The sequence below is a fragment of the Cotesia glomerata genome, unplaced genomic scaffold, assembly GCF_020080835.1.
Source record: "Cotesia glomerata isolate CgM1 unplaced genomic scaffold, MPM_Cglom_v2.3 scaffold_124, whole genome shotgun sequence".
Classification (NCBI taxonomy): domain Eukaryota; kingdom Metazoa; phylum Arthropoda; class Insecta; order Hymenoptera; family Braconidae; genus Cotesia; species Cotesia glomerata.
This window is the reverse complement of record NW_025401598.1, coordinates 1-23,096: the sequence shown is the minus strand read 5'-3', so window position 1 is coordinate 23,096 and position 23,096 is coordinate 1. Positions and strand designations below refer to the sequence as shown.

Genomic DNA, 23,096 nt, shown 5'->3' with positions numbered 1-23,096 from the left:
AGAAAGTTAATTTAAAGATACGCAATTTACAATTTAATGCACTGAAAAAAGAATTAACTTGATTGAAGAAAAAAATTCTTGAACCAAGAATATAATTTTGAAGAGGGTAATTGTCTTGAATCAAGACGAAAAATTCTTGAATCAAGTAAAATTTTCTTAAATCAATAATTTTTCTACTCAAATCAAGAATATTAAGTTTTTCACAATTATATACTTGATTCAAGAACATTTTTTTTTCTGTGTGGCCAATACATAATAAATTCTTGTGTGAATTTATTCAATACTTATAACTGCATAAAAAAAAAATATTATGAAGTCTAGATCATTGAAAATAACCAAGAGAAATGAATAAAATAAAATAGGCTCAGTTTGCTGCTTTAATAAAAAAAAAACTTCTGGGAATAGATTGCCAAGTCTACTCGTGGTTCTTATTTCTCAAAATGACAGAAATATCTACTGAAAAATAGATTGACGTACATATTGTTATATCATAAGTTTAATACATTTATTTTTTAATCGTTGTATTTATTACTCTTGTAAAATAAATTTCTTAGAATCTGTCAAACTTGGATAAAATCAATGTAAATAAAGTCTTTGAGCAAACAGTTGCAGAACTAAAAGCACGTGTCGATCAGTTTGGCCCTCGATTGATACTCAGAAGCATGCCGGGAGAAGTTTACGAGTTTACGGAGTAGATATTTGTCTTTTGAGAACTCTAAAAATTTATTTATTATTATCAAAACATAAACGATGCCCAGAATATATATTTTTATTCGTTAAAATGTTTCAATAACTAAAACTTTAATAAATTTTCAAAGTTTAAATTCATACCAAGACTTTATGTGAGTATTTTTATGCATACGAAATAAAAATAATTAGTGGCTATTAACTTCACCGCGTATTAATAAAGTTTTATGGACATTATCTTAAAATAAATTTAGAATGTACTACTTCTATTATAAGTAGATAGATAGATTTGTTACATTGTACAGCAGTAAGAACTGCCTTTTACAATTTTTTCATCACAATTGTACTGCCTCTCTCTCTTCCACTGCGTTCGAATTTTTTTCTTTCAAATTTTCACTGCGTTCAAATTTTACTGCGTTCAAGTTTCTGCCTTTCAAATTTCGCACATAGATATCACAACCTGCTCTTTCAACTCTTTTTATAATCACTGCGTATCTATTGCGGCTGTGGACCGACTTGTGCTTCCTGTACTGTATTTACCCTATTCCTCACCTCTTTCGAATGGCTGTTGGAATAGTGGCGATGGGGAAAACCACATAGAAAACCCACGGCAGTACAAGTCGGCTATCGGAGCGACCCCCGACGGTTGGTTTGGAACTATTCTAATAACCGTCGGGGCTCGAACCCTCGCCTTACGGCATGATGTGCGAACGAACTAACGATATAATGACTTCCCTGTTTAAAATTTCCAATAAGATCCCATCAAAAGCGACAAAAGCCACTTAGAAACCCATAAATTTTATTGGTTTCTAAGTGGCTTTTGTCACTTTTGATGGGATCTTATTGGAGTTTTTTAACAGGGTTAGCCCGCTCGGCCATCCTGCCGATCTACTTCTGTTATAACTATTATAATTTCTATTATTTATGTTATTAATATTATTAAAAAATAAATTTTCAGTAAGTATAATTTATTATATATTTAAAATGACAAAACACTTGTGTTAGTAACAAACTGATTGTTTTTTATTTTTAAAACTTTTCAGGTAACAATATTAATAGTCACACGAACAAACACAAAAATGATCACCTACCACTTCATTATTATTTTTTTTTTTTATTTTATAAATCTTATCCAGTAGGCACTTAATTAAAAAATTAAACAATTATACACAATAGTAAACTAAAAAAGTTTGTTAAATAACAATTAAATATAATTGTCGGTGAAGAAAAGTCGACTGAGTAAATACTAAAGACTGAACTACTCTCTGGTCCGGTCGAAGGACCGATTGAGAGCAAAATGTGAAGCTGGTGGTCCCGAGTTGAGCCAAAGAGCTCAGAGACGCCCGCGCCGAGATTAAAGTACATGTGTGATCATGATCATCAGACACAAATTTACTGGCATTGGGCCGGCCACCTATCGCATCACTAACAATTATTTTTTTCTCGGATGTATATACACAGATCCAAGAACTGAGAGCTACATCCGGTGTACGAACATTATTCAAGGCATTATTTAAGGTCATTTTATTTGCTCACCAATCAATTGATAAAAGTAAATTTACAGAACATAAACTTTGATTACTATTTAAAAAAAAAAAGTACTGTGCTTATACGGCCGGCTCAGCGGCAATAAATCAACGAATTTGTCGCACAATAAATAATATAAATATTTATTAATCACTTGGTCTTTATCTTTACGGTCAACGCACTTTAAACAAGAGCCTAAATTTAAATAATATTTTTCAAAATAATAATAAATACATTTCCAACAAAACGGAAAATACATATGCACATCCATCCATACCGAGCATTCTTATACGTTTAATTATAATACATACAGGTACATTTGTATATATGTATACATATTTATGTTATACTCGTATGTCGTGCTAGTTATTCTAAGCCTCTGATTTTGCACGCGACCCAACACAACCACGTGTTTGACCAACGGCTTTCTTCGTGTTGATTAATTTCCATTTGGACGTTAAAAAAATTTCAACACGCTTAACCAGTAGGTAAGTGTTAAATGTAATTATTTATTTTATAAAAAAATAAATTTTATTTTATTTTAAAATCTCTACCTCTCACATTGACTGTTATATCTTAACTCATTGCAAAGGTAATAGTGAAGATATAATAATACTTAAATGTAATTACAATATTTTTTTTTTTATTTTCAGGTACGAACATAAAAAGACAGACTATTTACAAGCAGAACACGTATTACCAACAAGCAGTGATACTTTGTTGGTTGAAATATAAAACACTAGCCAACAAATAACACACAAGTATTTACTTAAAATATGTATACGTGTAGTGGATATAAATTAACGATGCGGTACGAGTTGAGTAGTTGAGATGAGATGAAGAAGAATATGTGAAGATGAAGAATACTTTCTTAAATGTACACGGAAAAAAGAAAAGTAGAAAAATTACAGTATATAATGCAATGTGGCGCTTCGTGACAAAAACTAGAAAAATTACAGTTTCAGATTGTAATTATTACAGATTTTATAAAAATTACATTGTAGAATGGAATATTTGCATTAAAAGCTCTGAAAATTAAATTCAAAAATTGAATTTAGAAAAATGTTATTTCGAACTGTCATTTTTTTAGTTTTGATTACGACGGGACCGATTTTACATTTTATACTGTAATTATTTCTGATTTCTTTTTCCCGTGTATATAGATATTAGTATTTGCACTTTCCGGGTACGAAGATATTCAAAAGTGGCCAGGCGTATCACAGTCCGCCCCCGCGTTAAACGACGTTGGGCTATTTTAGCATTGTTGAATGATCCCAACAACTTATATTATGTTAACAAGTATTATATATAAAGTATAAAGCAATATGTTAAGTAAAGGAGAAATGGAATAAGTGATTAGACAGTTTGACACCGGGCGACTTTTTAGCTTGGCATCGAATATTATGCATAAAGACTATTTATCAAAATAACTATTAAACGGAAATAGCTGCCGGATTATAAGTTAGTCCATTGACACTCGTTGGCATTTGATCAACAGGTTTCACTAGCATTAAAGATCGATATATCGTTCTTTGTATATATACATATAACATATGTTATATATGATAAACTGGTAATCCTTTATTCAGTAATCATCATCTATGTTCTTGAAAGGTTTTTATTGAATGAAAAATTAACAGAGAAGAAAAAGCAACTAATCTTGTTCTGCTGAGAAGTGAAAACAGAGAACAGAGAATAGAGAACAGAGAACAGAACAGAACAAAGATATAAATATGTTGTGGGAGTTAATAAAAATAATTGTAAGCAGGATTGAGTTGATTGGAATAAAGAAACTCTGTAGGGTAACGTGAGGTCAAATATGTTTGGAGCAGAGCCCAAAGATTAGATTTAACCAACGCGGGAATCCGACAGCGGATGTGTCATTTTTTTAGTTTAATTTTCTTTGTACGCTTTCGGAGAAAACTCATTGTTCGGTATTTATTATTATAGAGTTGAGTTGGAGTTAATATTGATATTTTAAAAGCTAAGTGCGACTGTGCTGTCGTTACTTTTGATGGTGAGATGCAAAACTCTTGAGGAATAACTAATAATAATTTCAACTGACAGACGAGTAATCACCATGAACCTTTAACTTAAACTACACCGTAACTGCATGTATAGTTTACGTTTCCCTAGTTTAAACTTTCCCTATTTTAAACCTGTCTGTGTCCCAGTTACTCTAAAATTCACTCTCGACTAGCGCTCAAAATACCCTCGAGAAAAAAAATTACTGAAATTTAAAAATTGTTGAGATAAAATTATCACAACAAAAAGAAATTACTCTGTTTTATTTATTATTTTTATAACTTATTGGTCGATAAAATAATTTAGGTCTCAATAAAGAGTCAAAGTAAGTCTAGGAAAATCTTTTCATTTTAAAATTTGTAAACTTTTGACTTAAAGTCCATAAATGCAGTAATTTGTTGATTTAGTGCCAAATTAACATTTAATAGTTATATTTTTTTTCATACGATGTATCTATACCGCATAAACTTTTAACATATGTGCTTTAATATTTAATAAATCTTGATAAAAATTTAATGTAACTACTATTTTTTTTGTTTCGTATGTCGTTGACCTATATTTTTTTATTTTTAAAAATCAAGACATTTTCTTCAGCTTCTTGATAAAAAATATTTTTATAAAATTTATAAAACATTATTACAGCTCGTTGATTATAATTAATCCGAAAAAATTATTAATCATTATGTAAATATGTAATTAATTAATTAAAAATGAAAACAGATATTTTTGATAAGCGCTCAATTTTATAAATGATTTTTTAAAAATAAAATAATCATAAATTTGTGTACTCGACTTGGCTTTTTAAAAAATAATTTTATTGCAATTGAATTAATAATAATTAATCGTGAAAGCTTATCCACAAAGTACTTTGAACAAGGCCGGGTGATAACCATGGGTTTATCATGAAAAATATTTAAAGAATACAATAATAAATTGGAAAATAGTTATTGTGAGTGATTATTTATAACTGTATTTATGTGAGAAATTTTAGAAAAAGTATTTGTATTGAAAAAAACATAAATATATATATCTATACCCGAAATATAATAATAAAATAAAAATAGGTAGCCGATCTATCAAATAAGATACATATTATGCGCGCGTTAGAAAAGCTGATGCGAGGGCGCTACCTCCGACGCCCTTCGTTTGACATTCATAGAATTACGTATCAAACCTCGAAATTGTCATCATCATCACTGGTAAACTCAGTTATACGTCACGTAAATCCGTTTAATTTGCAGAGATACTCAATAACTGCAAGTGGTTATCCAACAGCAAGTTTTTTTACTCAGCGAAATAATTACAGTCTTGGGAAAAGCGTCATGGCGTTGAATAAACTCAGCATTGACAAAGTAGACCTCACCGGCAAAAGGGTCTTGATAAGGTAAGGATCGATTTTTTTTAAATTATTATCTTAATAAACGTCATGTGTCAAAATGACTGTTAGTCAGTTTTACTGATAATTAGTGGTTATGTCAGTGGATATTTTTTTTATTGTATCTTTCTTAATTATAGAGTCGACTTCAATGTGCCGTTGAAGGAGGGCAAGATCACGAACAATCAGCGAATTGTTGCTGCTCTGGATACTGTTAAGTATGCGTTGGATAAAAAGGCCAAGTCTATTGTGCTTATGTCACATCTAGGACGTCCTGATGGCTCACGTAATACTAAATACACGCTCAAGCCAGTTGCTGATGAGCTGAAAACACTTCTGGGTAAAGACATTTTGTTTCTTGATGACTGTGTTGGTCCGGATGTTGAGAAAGCTTGTGCTGATCCTGCACCTGGAACTATTATTTTACTTGAGAACTTGAGGTACCATGTTGAAGAAGAAGGCAAAGGTGTTGGCCCTGACGGCAGTAAGGTATTAAAAATAATTATTTTATTAATTAATTATGAAAATTAAGTTAACCGACATCTAAAAATTTTTAGAATTTTTTTTATTGAAAAAATTATTTCAAAAAAAAATTTCATTTGTAGAAAACTTTAAAAACTCCGAGTGCAATTTTTTAAAAATATTTTTTTGTTCCAATTTAATAAATGAAAAAAATTAAATGAAAATTAAGTTAGCCGACATTTAAAAATTTTTATAATTTTTTTTTATTAAAAAAATCTTTGCAAAATAATAAAAAAAAATTTTCATTTATCAAAAACTTGAAAAACTCTAAGTGTAATTTTTAAATAATATTTTTTAGTTCTAATTTAATAATTTAAAAAAATTAAAAACCGGCTAACTTTAGTGTTATAAAATTAAAAACGTCGGCTAACTTTAGTATTGTTAATTACTTTGCATGGAATAATTTATTTTTAAATTAAAATCTTAAAATTCTTGATACAGATTAAAGCTGACAAAGCTAAAGTCACTGAATTCCGCGCATCGTTGAGAAAACTCGGTGACGTTTACATCAACGACGCTTTTGGTACTGCTCACCGTGCTCACAGTTCTATGATGGGCGATGGATTTGATGTACGTGCCAGCGGATTTTTGTTGAAGAAAGAGCTTGAGTACTTTGCTAAAGCTCTTGATAATCCTGAAAAACCATTCCTTGCAATTCTTGGCGGTGCCAAGGTTGCTGATAAAATACAGTTGATCAATAACTTGTTGGACAAAGTCAACGAAATGATTATTGGTGGAGGTATGGCTTACACTTTCCTGAAGGTGTCCAAAGGAATGAAAGTAAGTGTTTAAATAATTTTTTTTTTTTTTAATGAATTGAAATTTGTCAATTAGTTAATATTTAAAAGGGATAGCCACTGTGAAGATCGAAAAAATAGATGATTTTCAGGAATTTTTTTGGCTGAGATAATAAAAGAATTTGGGAATCAGTTTTTTTTTGTTTTATAAAGTATACATTGAAAATCATTCTCCTAAATTTTGATTAAAAAATATCATGTTGTTACAAAGTTATAAGCATTTTTGTGGAGCACCAAAAAAATTTTCCCCACCACGATGGGATCTCTAAGTCAAAAATAGATTATCTAAAATAAAAAAACCAAATTTCGTTGTAATCTGCATGCATGTGGTCATCGTTCCACGTAGGGGATTTTGAAAATTTGGATTTAAAAAAAAATGGCGACATATTAAAAATTTTTCGTTTTTTTTTTCTCATTTTTTTTGGATTCAAACAGCCCTAAAAAATCTTAAAAATCAAAATTTTCAAAATCCCCTACGTGCAACTATAGCTACAGAAGAATACGGAAAAAAGTTGCAAATCGGTTCATATTTATGCAAATGACAGATCCCACCAGTTCAAATAAAGTAATTTCGAGAAAAACGTGTTTTTGTTGGAGCGCCGCGCGTGCAATGGTCATTTGACACACTGTTACAAAAATGATGACTATAACTCGAAAAATGTTCGGAATTTTCATATAAAACTTTACATACATATTTTTAATTTAATAAAAAAAAAATTTTTTTTTTTTTAATTTTCATAGTGGTTATCCTCCTTAATAAATGACTTGTATATTTAGATTGGAAATTCATTGTTCGATGAAGAAGGATCAAAAATTGTAAATGATCTTCTGGAAAAAGCTAAGAAAAATAACGTCCAAGTTCATCTTCCCGTAGACTTCGTTACAGCTGATAAATTCGCTGAAGATGCAGCTGTAGGAGCAGCTGATGTTGAGTCAGGAATTCCCGATGGCTGGATGGGACTTGACGTTGGTCCTAAATCTCGTGAATTATTTACTGGTAATGACCATATAATTTCAATTTTAAATAAAAATAATCAAGTTAAGTGAAAAATGGTGTAATTAATTTATTCGTACTTTAGAGCCAATCAAGAGGGCCAAAGTAATTGTATGGAATGGACCAGCCGGTGTCTTTGAGTTTGACAATTTCAGTAAAGGTACAAAAAGTTTGATGGACAATGTTGTTGAGGCAACTACTCATGGAGCTATCACAATCATCGGTGGTGGTGACACAGCAACTTGTGCTGCTAAATGGAAGACTGAGGATAAAGTTAGTCACGTGAGTACTGGAGGTGGTGCCAGTTTAGAGCTGCTCGAAGGTAAAGTTCTTCCTGGAGTCGATGCACTCTCCCCTGCTTAAAGCTCAGGCCCAGTACCAAACAAATAGAATTACAAATAATTACCAAGTAAAATATTTAAAAAATGAATAATATCGTAAAGATTGTACTGTATATTTAAAAATTTTAATAAAATGTATTGACGAACAGGAATTCAATAAAACATGTTCTGTGTTACAATAAAAAGACAAGTTAGCAAAGTATTATGTTTTATTCTATTATCCCATCATCACGAAGAGAAAGACTATAATAATAACAAATATTATTTCAATGCTCATCTACACAATAACTAGTCGATATAAAAAACACTTTTTCATATATATATTAATATTAAATATATTAATTTTAATTATTGATCGCTTAGAAATAATTGAAAAATTTTCATTTTGTTCTTATAATAGTTATTGTTATCTTACAATCCAATTAACGTTTTTATTTTTTCTGCTTAATACGAATTGTATAGATTTATTATATATATATAAATAACTTAATTTCATTTATGTACAGTTGATGTCAGATAAAATATCACTTGCACATTTTAAATGTTAATATCGTAAAAGAAATTAATTACATTATACAACAGTTTGAGGGATCAACACCCGGTGGCAATACAGGATTACCCATATCATTCAATTGAAATAGACCCGTTTGCTCACCAATTAAATCGTCTGGTGGTTGCCCGCATGTCTGCATTTCATGCATAAGATCCAGGACTTTGTCAAAACGTGATTTTTTGACTTCGTCAGCATCATCGCTTTTCTCAGTCTCTAATTCCTTGCATACCTAAAAAATAATTTCAATATATTAATAAGAATAGTTATTACTAATTATAAATTTATCATGTTTTTCTTTTAGCAAGTTGTCTAACTCCATAAGGTAAAAGACCCAGTTATTGACACTGGCCTAGTTATTGACATTTGCATTTTATTTTAATTAAAAAAAAAAAAAAACAAACTATCTCTAATAAACTAATAAATACAATTTTTGAATTATAAATTTTAAGATAATTGATTTTTTGAGAATACTTTATTTTTTTTAATTAGAATAAAATTACAAGTCTCAAACAAATAGGCCAGTGTAAATAAGGATCATTCAAATAATTTATTATCGGCCTATTATTACATCAAAATGTTAAAAAATTACTCTCTAAAAAATAAGAAGTTAGACCAATTGCTAATTAGACCGTCGATAATAAGTTATAAGTAATCGACTAGTGTTTAGCAATAAAAATACTGTTTTCTTCTTTATAATATTTCAGTTTATATAAAATTAGGATAATTTGTAGATTTTAGTCGCTATTCTGTATCTGAGTACTGTATAAAGTGACCCTGTTAATGGCGCTCAACTGTTGGGTCTTAATAAAGAAAATAAATAAATAAAAAAAAAAAAAAATAAATGAATAAATAGGTTTACTTGCTTATAAATTTCATACTTTTTGCATGAGAAGAAATTGCCTCGTATATCTTTCGAAATCGGCTGCGGCAAGACTACTTTTTTTTTCATCTAGCCAATCGGGATATTTATCGACTAAATCTTTCAATGGTGGATACAATACTTCTTTAGACAATAAAGACTGCATCATCCCTTGCATAAAAGGAAATATATCCCCACCAGATTCGTCTGATGGCTGTCCGAACATCGATAATAGCTCGGTCTCGTTGAAACCAGATCCAGAAGCCTAGTAAGTTAAAAAAAAAAAAAAAAACAATTATTGTATGAAAATTATTATTGACTTATTTCATTATAAAATTGGTCATTTAAAAACCTTCATCTCTTCGGTAGGGTGTGGTATGTCTTTGAAAGCTTGAGCAATAGCCGCTTGGAAATCCAAGCTATCACCGATATCAGCAGCAGACTCGCCATCAGCTCCGGAAGTTGAAGCCATGGATTCTGCTACTGTCTGCGCCATTTTCGCCAGTGACGCATTGAAATCGCCATCACTCCCTGATTAATTAGTTAATAATTGGGATTCAAAATATTTTCAGCTATGTATCTAGCTCCAACTCCAACTCTTACCAAGTTAACAAAAAATTAATGATAAAAATTTTACTGTAGATATTTGCTGGCAAGCTTTTTTTTCTCTTGATCAATTTTATAATTAAAATTATAACACTGAAATTAGCAGAACCTTGACAATTTTTTAAATTTTTTTTGAAAAAAAAACTGATCCTAGAAATTTTAGATAATTTTTTAGAATTTATAAAGATGGAAATTTTAATAAATTTTTTTTTGCTATAATTATTTGTTAAAAAAATTCTCACACCTCTCTCAATTTCAGTGTCATCTAAAATGTAATAAATAATTAAAGCTCAAATTAATTACCATTTTGGATAATTTTTTGCAAATTTTTTTGAAACTGTGAAGCCGTTTGATTAATAAATTCTTGTGACCACATTTCATCAATCAGTGGTTCTGGAGATTTTTCCAGGTCTTTTGGTACCTCTTTTGATGTCGAACTCGCTGTTTGGTCTTGTTTTTGTTCATTTGTTACGGATAATCGGTCAAAGTCTCCGAGGGCATCTGTAAAAAGGGGGAAATTATCAATAAAATTTTTTTTATGTCAAGCACATGCAATTCATTATTATATTATTATTCCTATAAATTAATAGAAATCCAAAATTACATAATTTTTTATTATAACTTTAAAATGTTATCTAATAAACGTGGAAAAAAATTTTTTTAGGTTAAGAACAATAACCATAAATTAAAAAGATAACGCTGTTCGTTATTATAATTATTGCTTTTAAAATCTATACTTACTACTTAAAAGATCATCCAATTCAGGATCTGCGGATTGTTTATTCGATTTATTTTTATCAGACATTTTCCGTAGATATATTATCAGCTGTTCAAATCACGACCACCGCCAACTGTCTGATGAATGAAAACTATTTTAAATCTCTTGCACACCTCGGAGCGCAAAGAGTTTCAGGTATGGTGTATGAAGGCTATATAGCCTTCATATAGATGTCCGTTTTCCGTGTAATACAATCGAGATTAAGTGTATACGAAGCAAATTTATTCATAACGTGATTGGTGGAATATATCACAAGCATCAAAATATATGCAATTCTATATTCAGGTGCGCTTGCGCGCGCACTTTATTTCTAGATTAGTGCACAGTGCTTTACTGTTGAGTCAGCTTTAATATCATACGCGCAAGCGTAATTATTTACCAATTGAATAAAAAAAAAAAGAATGAAATAGAATCAGTTATTGAATTTTTAAAAAACAATGTTATTATTTTAAGCATGTATGAACATAAAATAAAACCACCAACTCCAACTTAACGTGGTCAATAAATTCTTTATTGTTCTCGATTTTATAGAGCGGAATTTTTTTTTTTAACAACTCAATAATTTATTGAAAGTTCTTCAAGTACGAAAACTATTTTTATTATCAACTAGTTAATTTAAATTATATGGAAAAAAAATTAATTACTTTTTTTGCTCGATTTTAAATTAAATAATAATTTTATTTTAATTAATAACAATTTAAATTTCATCAATATTAATATTAACGACTTCAGTGAAGACAAGTATGATAGAAATAAAGACAAGATAAAATAATTTTAATTTTTTTTTTATTATATTATGTATAAAATACAATTATTCATTTAAACTTTTATTAGAATAGTGACCTTGGTCACATAAAAGTTAATCGACTGATTTCAAACTGATGATGATAAAATCCAGCGAGCTGTAAATAAAAAGAAAAATTTAATTAATTTTCTGATAAACAAATGACAGAAAATTTAATGATTCGAAATAATGGAATGTCCACTCGTCAGTGTATTTAATGCATACAATTCATTTTATACAAATCTTTCAAAATAAAATGAAGAGCATTAAATTCAACAACTAAAAAGAAGGTATTGCGTATTCTTGCACGTCAATGACTCAAGCATCTCTTAAAAATAACGGAGATGGATCTAAGTAACGTGCCTGTATTCAACGAAAATCGAAATGAACTTACAATTAAATTGAAGAGACATCTCATCCTCGACTCTACTCGATATTTTTCAAGTTCTATGCATCTGTAAAGAAAAAAAAATTTCATGAGTATTTTCACAAATTTTAAAGTAAAAAGAATAATTAGTTTTTTGAACAAATATATCAGCATCCTTTTGGCTAAGCAACAGCAAGCTCTCAATCTTTAAGGCTTTTCAAAGCTATCAAATTTATCATCATGATATTTGCGTTGATTACTCAAGCATCAAATATTTTTTAATAATTACCTAGGAAATCATGGAAATTGGATGTTAGTGGCATCTTAACTTCTTGATTGGTAACTTCGGAGCTTCATTGCTCTAAAAATAAAATAAATGTTATATTAGCTTTTATAAGTAATGAGAAAAAAAATTAGATTTTTTTTTTGGAAATTAAAATCAGTATCCTTTTGGCTAAACAACAGCAAGTTCTTACTCTTTAAGACTTTTCAATAGTTAAATTTCTCATCATTTAATGAAAATTAAATTAGCCAACAGTTCAAAATTTTTATAATTTTTTTAAATGAAAAAATGGAAATAAAAAATTTTACGTGTAGAAAATTTGATAAATTACACGTGGAATTTATAAAAATTTTTAAACGTTAGCTAATTTCAGTATCATAATTATTTATTTTATACAGAAATAGTTTATGATATCAACTTACCGTTTATTGAAAGCTTGAAATTCATATTGGATTAAATCCAGATCAGGTACTCTATAAAAAATTAAAAAACATAATTAAGTAAAATCCTACGAAATAATTAATAATACATAGTATTATTTAAATTTATCAGATAAAGGTTACAATCATGGTAGTTTTAGAAGATTCAGAAACTCTAGTCTGAAAAATGTATCATCATGATTAGTTTTTTAGTTAAAATAACTTGTGCTATTCTAATACTTTCGTTTATTACAATTATTCAAATGATTAATTAGATTATATTCAATAGATAATTCAATTGTTTAAGTTATAAATATTAGAATTTTTAAACACGTGGTCGACACCATGTGGTTTTAAAAATTAAAATAGGTAAATTGATATTTTATTGTTTATAAAATTGTAAATAACTTACTTTTCAGGAAGGATTATCAACGTCCCAGCTCAACATCCATTTAATAGAAATTTTAAACAAAAGGAACATATTTAAATAAATTAAATTCCTTAGACGAAAAAAAACGACCACTCAAGATCAGAGATGGCTGGGAAATGAACGAGCTTCGTTGATTTTTGTAACACTGCAATACTGTAAATCAGGAAGGATGTGACGTCATGTTATACACAGCAGCACTTGACAATTACCGAATAAGTATTTTTCTTTTGGCGCTCCCTACAATTTTATTTTCACACGCGGCAAACTCCAGAATTCAATAACTTGAACAAGACTTAAAAAAACTTTAACCTATATACAGTTTTGCTTTGTGTTTTTTTAGAGATAAATGCGTTTTATAAATAATTAATAAATTAATTATGATACTAAATTTAACAGACACGTAAAAATTTAAAAATTTTTGTAACCATTAAATTATAATCAAAAAAATTTAACAAAACAATTCCACAAGTAGAAATTTACAAAAATTACAAGTCCGAATTTTTTTAAATATTTTTTTTATTATAATTGATAGATATGTCAAAAAAATTTCAAGAATTGTCAGATCTGTTAATTTAAGTGTCATCATTAATTAAAATGATTTGTATGAGTTATATTGTGTAATTCTACAGTAATGTTTTAAGGATTTATCAAAGGTATTAATTAAACATAGATAATTTACATTATAGATCTTTATTTATTTTGCAAATGTAAAAGTTTGCAATTAATATATTAAGAGATTTTAAGCTATATTTAATAAATAAATGATTCACTCTTATTCATAATTAATTGATCAATAAATTAATCAATGCATCACTTTGTTTTTTACATTTTTAACATGACGAAGATTTCAATCAATTAATTAATCAATTAGATGTTGCTACATCAATTACAATGTTTTATTGAAATTACTTATTGTTTAAATGATTCGAAGACAAACGATATCAATGATTATTTTGATTATATTTTTAAATTTACAGAAATAAAATTTCTTTATTATACATGGACTCAAAATAATCATTGAACACTATCAGCTGATTCATTATTTTTAATGTCTTTTGTAAGTTAAATCACTCTAGTGCTTTACAGTTAACAATTATTCATACTTTGTCGTCAAGTGTTTGAAAATAAATGTTAAATTTTGTGCTTCGATTATGAAAAAATTATAATATATTTTTATTGTAAATGATCGAAGAATTAGTTTTGTAATGGATTTCATTATTTAGATAAGAAAATATTATTTGTTTATTATTTTAAAGTTTAAGATTTATGAAGAAGAAAATGCTTTGACAAATTATTTTAATGTTTATAAGGTTAATCTCATAACTATAATTTAAAATTACATGATTGATTTTTTATTATATAATTATTATCAATGTTTTTTTTTTTTTTTTTTTTTCTCTATAATGTACTAGATATCGAAGAATTACAGTTCAAGCTCAGTCAAAAATGCATTTTCTTTCAACGAGAAATGCTATTTATCAAGAATTTTACTTTATTTTTGTCATATATATTTAAGTAATTATTTACTTTTAAATTCATACACTTACATTAACAAAAGTTTATTTTCTATTGCATAAAATTAATGAAATACCCACAAGAGATCTATTGTTATGGTTAATTAAAATTGAAAGAAAAATGATAAATAACATTAATTTGTTTAAATTAATTTAGTTTATTTGAAGAGTTTTATAATGACAAAAAATATTTTAATTTATATTAAAAATTTTATCAGATTTATTCTTATTACAATAATAATTTCAGTTAAACAATAAATTGCCTCATTAAACTCATTCAAATTTTGTACTTTCAACAGTTATAATAATAATAATAGTTGAATTTTATTTTTGACTATGTGTGATTGATGTAAAAATTTATAGAAAGAAAGAAAAATAAATTAATATAAATAAATAATATTTTACGGTAGTGAGAACACAATTAAATCTAATAGATGGTCTGATAAATTAAAAAAGTCAAGTTGATAAAAATTAATTAAATCCATCACAAGTAATGATTATCAAGTGGAAATAATAATTATTTAATGAATGATTTAAATGTAATTACATTCAATTACACATGTCACTTTCAAGTACTAGTATGCAGAGAAAAAATGTTAATTATCACGATTTTAATTGAAAATCATGAAATAACTCAATAATTCACAGCTACTCAAATATTTTTAATGCTGAGATATGTAAATTTACTCAAATCCATTTTCTCAAATTGAATTACAATCTTATATAATTATTTTCTAACCTTTATTGCGTTTCAAACTCACACGATTTTCAAGTATCATTTTCTGTTTATGATAGCTCTCAAAAACATCAGAAAATTCTTCCAACTCATAATTTAAATTACTCTCTTTTTTCAATATAAAAATAAAAGTCAACTAATAAAAAAAAGTTTTAAAGAAAATAATTAATTGATTGAAAAAAGAGTCAAAAAAATTAAAAGAAACAAAAATTTGTGACTAGCACAAACTGGCTAATTTATACCAAAGACCTGTAGATATTTATTCTTTCTCTTATCCACATTATTCACATTTCTAGTCACAGTTGTATCTAGACTATCACAGTTTACGATGATAAAAAAAATATTTACCTCAAATAAATAATAAAAAAATAATAAATAATAATTTTCCAAAAAGAAAAAGTTAATCCAATAATTTCGTTTTGCTCAATACAAAATAATAATATTAATAGTAATAAATAATAATCTTCGTTTAAAAAATTATAATAATAATTGTCATCAAACTGCGAGAGTATAGATGTTAATACCGTGATAATTAATATTCTATGCCATCATTCATAAAGAAAACGGTGATTTTTGTTTTTAATTAAACAAATCCAGACATAATATTTTTTAAATGCGCGAATTCATGTCTAATTTAATATAAATTATTCAATATAGATCATTAAAGACAAATATAATGATATTTACTACTATGATAAATTCATTCATTTTTTTAGTAAATAAATTTACAAATATGCAAACCTATAATTAATGATTATTTTCACGCATTTAAAATAAAAAAAGTTCATTCTAACACTCATTACTTTCGAATGACCATTTACACTACTGGCACCGCTGAAGATTAAAATTCATCATCAGTTTTTATATTAATTGGCGGTTAATCAATGTGCCATTTGGACGTTTATATCTTTAGTTTGATAAACATCTAAACGCTTTAATATTTATATTTCAAGTCAAATCAATTAAAATATTAAACCTTAAGATATATATTTTTTTTTTTAGTTTATGAATTTTAATATTTTTTTGTTTTTTGTTTTATTATTTGCATTACCTAACTCTCTCAAACATTCGATTACAATTATACTATCTCTAATACTATTTTGTAAATTTTTTTTTTTACTTTTTTTCGTCAACATTTTAATTCATTATCATATAATATATTTACTTACATTTATTGTCTCATATCTCATATGAAACCTAAGTTTTAGTTCATGTTAAATTACTTTTTTCCAATTAAATTTACCAATTCTACTTTTTTATCACAATCTTTTTTTCTTTCAACGTTCCCACAAAAGTGTTTTTATTTTTTGTTTTCTAGTAGCAGAAAAAAAAAAAAAAAAAAACACTTTTATAGTAACTTCAACATTAATAACTTATTTTATCGTAGTACTTTATTTATAAGTAAAGTTTTAAAACCACGAGATAAATTATCAGTTAATTTTTTTTTCACTACTAATTCTGCTTGCTTGAACGTTTAGTGAAATATAAAGGCCATTAAATTTTTAAAGAAATTCACTTACAACTTTCAGCAGCAATTATTTGATGGAACATCAATAAATGTATAGCGGTATGAAAACGCTGTAAATGCCGAATTCAAAGCTGTTTGTACTTTTTTTATGATTTTCGTAGATTAATCTTTTTTAACCGGATGCTTTGAGTATTTTTAACGTCTCTTCATGTCATGGCGCCTGTTGAGTCTGTATCCCGATCTGCAAAAAAAATAACATTTAACAATGAGCAATTAAATTAATCAATCAGAGAACATTTGATCAATTAAATGAGAACCAAAACAATCACTAACCTGATTCGACTTGGAGATGGAATTGGAGCGTTTTCAGCGATAGCCGGGAGGTTTGAAATGAATTTATCGGTTGGACGTAAGAGTCTGGCAGTTCTTGATGACAATCGCCAAACAAATCTTTGTCTGTACGGTATTTGTTCTTGTGCGTTGTACTTACTCATTATTGCCCCAACTCGTTCATGTGTAGAAGCGAAGCTTGCCTCTGAAATCTATAATTCAAATAAAATGGTTATCAGTATTGATGAAATGAAAATAAAAAAAAAAAATATGTGTGTGTACCAGAGTACACAGGTAAGAAGTGAAACTTCTTTATATGTCATAATTTTTTTACTATTTACAATTTTACAGAAATTGAGTCGATAAGACTTAAAAAAAAAAATTTTTTTCGTATAAGATCAAAGCTATTTTAGTATTATAGACATGCATACAAATAATATGAGTAATTCATTTTAACATTGTTTTTATTATAATTATTGTATTTCATCAATTATGATCGCATCATTACTACTATTGTTGTCATTATTTAGACTCTACCATTATTTAATCTAAAAATTAGTTAATCAGTTTACAAAAATCATGTAACAAACTTTAATGTTCATATTCATGACATAACTTAGTAAAAATAATTCAAAGCAGATATTTAATAACTTACTTAATTACACAAGTTACGAGTAAATAATTGAAATTATCTACTTAAAGTAATATAATTATATGACGACAGTTAATCATGTAGATATGCAATGATTTTATAGAATTCAAAATGAATAAATAAATCATTAAAAACGAATAATTAAAAAAGATGTACGTATACATATTTTTATTTTCTAATTGTGTTTTGTTTTATTTTTAAATTATTATTTAATTGTTTTTAGAATTAATAATGTTTACTAGGTTTATTCTTTACGTCACTATACTGAACTTTGATAAAAAAAAAAAAACAAGGCGCGTAACCAAAAATCGTGACGATTTTTTCTTACATTGCTATAAAATTTATCTCATACGTCTATAAAGAAGTTTTACTTCAATAATGATTTAAAATAAACAAAAAAATTATTAATTACCCGGCATATTTTTTGAAGTTCAGTAGCAAACTCAACAAGTCGTAAGATTTGATGAGCAGGTGTCTGAGAAAAATCAACAGGTGCAGAGCTTGGTCCAGCAACTGGTAGCATAGTCGCTTCGGTATTAGATTTCAAACGGTTGACTGCTGAATCCAGATACGTGCAAAGAAGCACTAGAGCTACTTCAGATGGTCTCAAGTTAGCACATTCGACGTTGCAGGCAACCATTTCAAGCCTTAGAACAAGTTCAGACTCCTAAAAATATAAAATTACTCTGTCAATCATTGAAACTAGAATAGATTATAATAAAAAGTTTCACAATATAATAAGAAAAATTAATTACTGTAACAATGCTGGCGTAGAGTTCACCAAGTCCTAGCTGTGATGCCGCTGCATGGAACATGACGTGAAAGAGACGTAGGAAAGTAAGAGCTGTGATAGGCGTAGTTCCTGGTGCCCACTCCAATTTATTACTGATCAAATCCGACATACGTTTAAGATCACCTCGAGTGAATTTGAACTGAGAAATAGAGACAAGATGATCCATATCGATTGTTTGTGACATTTGGACGGCAGCTATGTAGAATGATGATACCCTGATGCAGGGCATGTGCTTTGGTTGAGCTTTCATTTTAGTGAGGAAACGGTCCATCAAGTTCATCGCAATGAAGAATACATCCGATGGCAGATCATACCAGACTTTAAGGCATCTTAAAACGTGTGCCGAGCCATTTCTCTCAGCAATTATTACCTCATCATTCTATAAAATAATTATTTAATCATTAAATTATACATACTATCTCCGATAAGATAATTAAACATGATAATAGATCAATTTCTTACTTTAGTTATAGCTGGAAGTTGTAAATTAGGCTGGTACTTTACTTCAAGTACCAGAGCTTCTTGAAGTTGTTCAAGAAGTGAGTGGATTGTAACCGGTGCCGGCGAGCCTGTAGTGTCCATTCCTGCGACGTGTGACCAGCGAAATTCAGCAATTAGTTAGTATTTTCGACTAACTTATTAATTTAATGCTCCTTTGCTGGATAACTAGTCACACCACGAAGAACGACCTAGTTGGCTAGCACGGTATCTAAAACAAACGAAAAAAAATAAATATTAAAATCATAAATTAATATTAATCAACGAATTTGCATTATCAATTCTTAAAGATTAAAAGCTTAAGTGTACACTGAGAAGAAAAAAATATTTTTACTCAATTAACAATTTGTTGGTTCAAGAAATTCGATGACGATCAAATATTCTATTATTATTAATTATTAATTTCCGAAGAGAAGAGCATCAATATTTATCTTTGGATATTAATAGATAAACAAGAGAATAGCTTTATTTAAATTAAGTAAAAATTATTTCAATCAATTTAACAAGTTCTTGAGCTAAGAATATATATTCTTGAAAATTTTCAAGAACATGAATTCTTGTATCAAGAAAATTTTCTTAATAAAAATATTTTTTTTTCTCAGTGTAATTTAAATCGAAAATTTTTTTGTTTTTTAATTTTCTGCTAGTTTACAATTATAAGCTCAGCTATTTAAGTCAACAAAGAATGTTACAAGTTGAAAAATAAATATTTAAATCACTTAACCATTATTTTTCTAATCTCATCATTGTATCTATTCTTATTTATGAGTAAGAGCAGTACAGGTACTGAATCACGAGGGTAATTAGAATACAGTTGCTTTACATTGTAGTATACGGTATTATACGGTAGTATACTATATAGTATGACTAAGATACTGAATGCTAAGGCTATACGGAGAATGACGTAAACACGATACAGTCAACGCTCTTTGTATTTGACTCGCCCGTACAGGACCATTCTCTGTATTTGACTCGTCCTTGTCCATAAGAGCTGTGTAAAATCGTCAAATACAGAGGAAGAATGTGGTCAAATACAGAGAGGTCCAATACAGAGAGCGTCGACTGTAAATTTTCGGTAAGAAAGTGCTCGAAACTAGCCTGTTGAAACTTGCTCAGACTTGTCAAAAACCCACGTGACAGTAAGATTATTCTTTTGACATTTTATCCAAATTTATAGCCTTAATGGATGATAAAATTGATTAATAACTTGTTTTTATCGTGAATTATTATAATTATTTTATTTTAATGTGACTATTAAAATTATATACTCCAATATCTGTTGTTAAAAATAAAATTTCAAATGAGATAAAAAGTATTAAAAATAAAATTAAATGAATTCATAATTAGATACTTACGTAAGGTATTCAATAATTTTAGATATTGGTAAATTAATAAATATTTAATGATGTTCTAATGAGGTACATCTCAATTTTTAAGGTGATGCAAGGCAAGAGTCAGATCTAACGCAATACTTTTTCTTCAAGTTAATTAATTACGTTTATCACAAAAATTGCACAAGGTGATAAATTGAGTAAGTATAAATAATAATCTTGAATATAAATAATTAATAAATAAAAAATCTAAAATTCAGTCTTCAACGTTGAGCCTTGAGTTGCGAAATTGACTTAGAAGGTTCCATAAATTTGTAACCTTGAGTTATAATACTTTAAATAAATAAAATTAAATTAACTAATTATTTATTTAATCACGAGATTGATAATAGAGGAACGGATTAAGTTTGTTTTGGCGGTTAAACGAGTAATTCTTCGAGTTAAACTTGTAATTTAAAATGTTCGGTTGTTCACTTTAATAAATAAAAACTGAGTTACTTATTAATTTTAAAAAACAAAATATTAATGTTGAAAAATTAAAAACTTGAATTTGCAGACGATGAATTTAAAAAAATAGCGAATTTTGTAAAAGTTTTTTAACGTACTGCGAGGGTGCGCACACTCAGTTATCAGTCTCACTGTTCTCTATTTTCTGACAAGTCCAGACAAGTTTGTTAAAAGTTCTTCAGCATTATACTTACCGGGTGACAACTTAACGCGCTTATTCGAACGACCTTAAATTAAAGTTACTTTCATATGAACAGCATAAGTTTCGCGTTCTGTTGGCTGTCATGGCGTTTCGACTAATGACAGCTCGCGAGTTAGCTCTTGAAAACGGGCGCTAAAGCCCTCGCATTGGCTGCTAGCAACAAAGATACTGCGCGAAGGGACCAGAATAGGAACGACTGTGCGCACAACAGCTGACGCAATAGTCCCTTTTTTGTTTCAACATTAAGAAAAATAAATAAAACAAACAACACTAATAAATGCTTAAACATTATTTAAATTAAACGTCAAAAAAATACAACACCATTGCATCATAAAACCTTTAAGTTTTATTATTATAAACTTGAATAAAACCCCCGTAAAAATAATTTTATTGATTTTTTTCCAGTTTATCTAAATGACGTTGTCCGTCAAAAAAAAACATCCTTGCATTTGTTTTGTTGAATTAAAACAGTTATCTCATAAAATCAATATAAATGCGTGACGATTTTTGATGCGTCATAAATATTAAAAAAAAATTGCAAAAGCTGCATTTATTCACCAGAAGCGAAAAAAAATTTTTAGCGTGACATTTTTATTATCGAAAGTATGTCAATTACACAACCCACCTAATCCAAATCCAAAATAAAACCTATTAATACTAAAAAGTTAATTTTGAGAGATGTAATTGCTCAATGCTAACATAAATATTATAAAAAAAAAAAGGTGACCTTGAGAAGAGGCTGGAGTTACTCCAGTTCATAATCGTATCACTTTCAAACCCGTTTTTACGATATAAATAAATCCTACATCATTGGACTCTTTCATTGAATTGTTTATTTATTTATTTATAAATATCTCAGTCTCGGTTTGTAATAAAAAAATTAACCATTTAAAACATTAGAAATAAAACATTGAAACAAATAGAATTTCAAATGAATTCTTTGGGTTTTGTTTTTTTTTTCCCTCCGTTTCATTTCGACGCACTGAAGACAAGAGAGTTCTTTGTTCTCACGATTCAATGTATATATAAATAATTATGATAATGATGATAATAATAATAAAATACAATAGATTTTCTCAGGAAATTCCAAATTAATATTCTTTTTACCGCTTTATCTTAAAATCAGATGAGTTAAATTGTTTGTATTATTTTTTTAACTAAAAAAAACTAAATTTTTTGCGACGCTAAAATGAAAAATATATTTAATTGGCGATTATCAAAATATAAAATGAATATAACCTAGCGAATAAATTGTAAAGTGGCTTGTATATTAAATGAATGGTTAAATAATATAGGTACATGTTATTGTATTCATATATTATATATATAAGATGTAAAAATATTAAAAAATACTTACCCGGGTACTTTCCAAACACTAATCAGCAAATTTAGCCAGGGTTGACCTTGGTAAGTTACTAATAATATAATAAATAAACTAAAGGGAGAATAGTATAAAAGTGTAACAACTGAGTGAGTCGTAGGTGAGTTATTTACTCACTACACTTGGACTCGGTTGCACTCAGTGCTACTCTACTGGGCTCTGTTCACTCAGTCGACTCAGTTTGACAGTTAGATGGTCAACAAGTAATGGCGTCAGTTCGTACAGCTGATCGCTCCTCACATTATCCCTACTTTTATTTGCATCACGTACGAGATTATTTGATGTACGCTTTAGTATGAGGAGGAACCATTAAATTAAATTTATTTTAAAAAGTAGT

General features: G+C 28.0%; 3 protein-coding genes and 1 long non-coding RNA gene across 6 annotated transcripts; 1 reads left to right on the top strand and 3 right to left on the bottom strand.

Moving 5' to 3' along the window:
• The first annotated feature begins 5,385 nt into the window (after nucleotides 1–5,385).
• On the top strand, nucleotides 5,386–8,470 carry LOC123273708 (phosphoglycerate kinase). Its single transcript, XM_044741187.1, has 5 exons — nucleotides 5,386–5,623; nucleotides 5,755–6,103; nucleotides 6,578–6,916; nucleotides 7,711–7,930; nucleotides 8,013–8,470. Exons 1-5 carry the CDS (start codon nucleotides 5,562–5,564, stop codon nucleotides 8,288–8,290), a joined length of 1,248 nt encoding a protein of 415 aa, XP_044597122.1. The 5' UTR covers nucleotides 5,386–5,561; the 3' UTR covers nucleotides 8,291–8,470.
• Nucleotides 8,471–8,703: 233 nt separating this feature from the next.
• Nucleotides 8,704–11,299, bottom strand: LOC123273709 (peroxisomal biogenesis factor 19). Its single transcript, XM_044741188.1, has 5 exons — nucleotides 11,028–11,299; nucleotides 10,590–10,787; nucleotides 10,033–10,211; nucleotides 9,700–9,945; nucleotides 8,704–9,050 (listed from the first exon to the last, which is right to left on the bottom strand). The coding sequence occupies exons 1-5, from the start codon at nucleotides 11,089–11,091 to the stop codon at nucleotides 8,835–8,837; spliced, it is 903 nt and encodes a 300-aa protein (XP_044597123.1). The 5' UTR covers nucleotides 11,092–11,299; the 3' UTR covers nucleotides 8,704–8,834.
• Nucleotides 11,300–11,735: 436 nt separating this feature from the next.
• On the bottom strand, nucleotides 11,736–13,490 carry LOC123273707. The gene is made up of 5 exons (XR_006511357.1): nucleotides 13,330–13,490; nucleotides 12,921–12,971; nucleotides 12,505–12,576; nucleotides 12,243–12,303; nucleotides 11,736–11,966 (listed from the first exon to the last, which is right to left on the bottom strand). It is a non-coding gene; the product is annotated as an uncharacterized LOC123273707 (long non-coding RNA).
• Nucleotides 13,491–17,127: 3,637 nt separating this feature from the next.
• LOC123273710 (cyclin G) lies at nucleotides 17,128–22,964 on the bottom strand. 3 transcript variants are annotated; one of them, XM_044741190.1, is made up of 6 exons: nucleotides 22,736–22,964; nucleotides 19,303–19,549; nucleotides 18,803–19,219; nucleotides 18,460–18,714; nucleotides 17,399–17,607; nucleotides 17,128–17,306 (listed from the first exon to the last, which is right to left on the bottom strand). In XM_044741190.1, exons 2-6 carry the CDS (start codon nucleotides 19,420–19,422, stop codon nucleotides 17,261–17,263), a joined length of 1,047 nt encoding a protein of 348 aa, XP_044597125.1. In that variant the 5' UTR covers nucleotides 19,423–19,549; nucleotides 22,736–22,964; the 3' UTR covers nucleotides 17,128–17,260. The 3 variants fall into 3 exon arrangements, with proteins under 3 accessions (XP_044597125.1, XP_044597127.1, XP_044597126.1); XM_044741192.1 differs by lacking the exon at nucleotides 22,736–22,964 and adding an exon at nucleotides 21,371–21,461; XM_044741191.1 differs by lacking the exon at nucleotides 22,736–22,964 and adding an exon at nucleotides 20,694–21,180.
• Between the last annotated feature and the right edge of the window lie 132 nt (nucleotides 22,965–23,096).

Excerpts from the sequence above, each read along its gene's own strand:
- LOC123273708 (XM_044741187.1), top strand. The coding sequence starts at position 5,562 with ATGGCGTTGAATAAACTCAGCATTGACAAAGTAGACCTCACCGGCAAA. Across the intron at positions 5,624-5,754 it reads GGCAAAAGGGTCTTGATAAG|AGTCGACTTCAATGTGCCGT; the intron begins GTAAGGATCGAT and ends TCTTAATTATAG. Across the intron at positions 6,104-6,577 it reads TTGGCCCTGACGGCAGTAAG|ATTAAAGCTGACAAAGCTAA; the intron begins GTATTAAAAATA and ends TTCTTGATACAG.
- LOC123273709 (XM_044741188.1), bottom strand. The coding sequence starts at position 11,091 with ATGTCTGATAAAAATAAATCGAATAAACAATCCGCAGATCCTGAATTG. Across the intron at positions 10,212-10,589 it reads GCAAAAAATTATCCAAAATG|GGAGTGATGGCGATTTCAAT; the intron begins GTAATTAATTTG and ends CTAATTAATCAG. Across the intron at positions 9,051-9,699 it reads AATTTCTTCTCATGCAAAAA|GTATGCAAGGAATTAGAGAC; the intron begins GTATGAAATTTA and ends ATTATTTTTTAG.
- LOC123273710 (XM_044741190.1), bottom strand. The coding sequence starts at position 19,422 with ATGGACACTACAGGCTCGCCGGCACCGGTTACAATCCACTCACTTCTT. Across the intron at positions 19,220-19,302 it reads AACTTCCAGCTATAACTAAA|AATGATGAGGTAATAATTGC; the intron begins GTAAGAAATTGA and ends ATTATTTTATAG. Across the intron at positions 17,608-18,459 it reads AACTTCAAAAAATATGCCGG|ATTTCAGAGGCAAGCTTCGC; the intron begins GTAATTAATAAT and ends TTTGAATTATAG.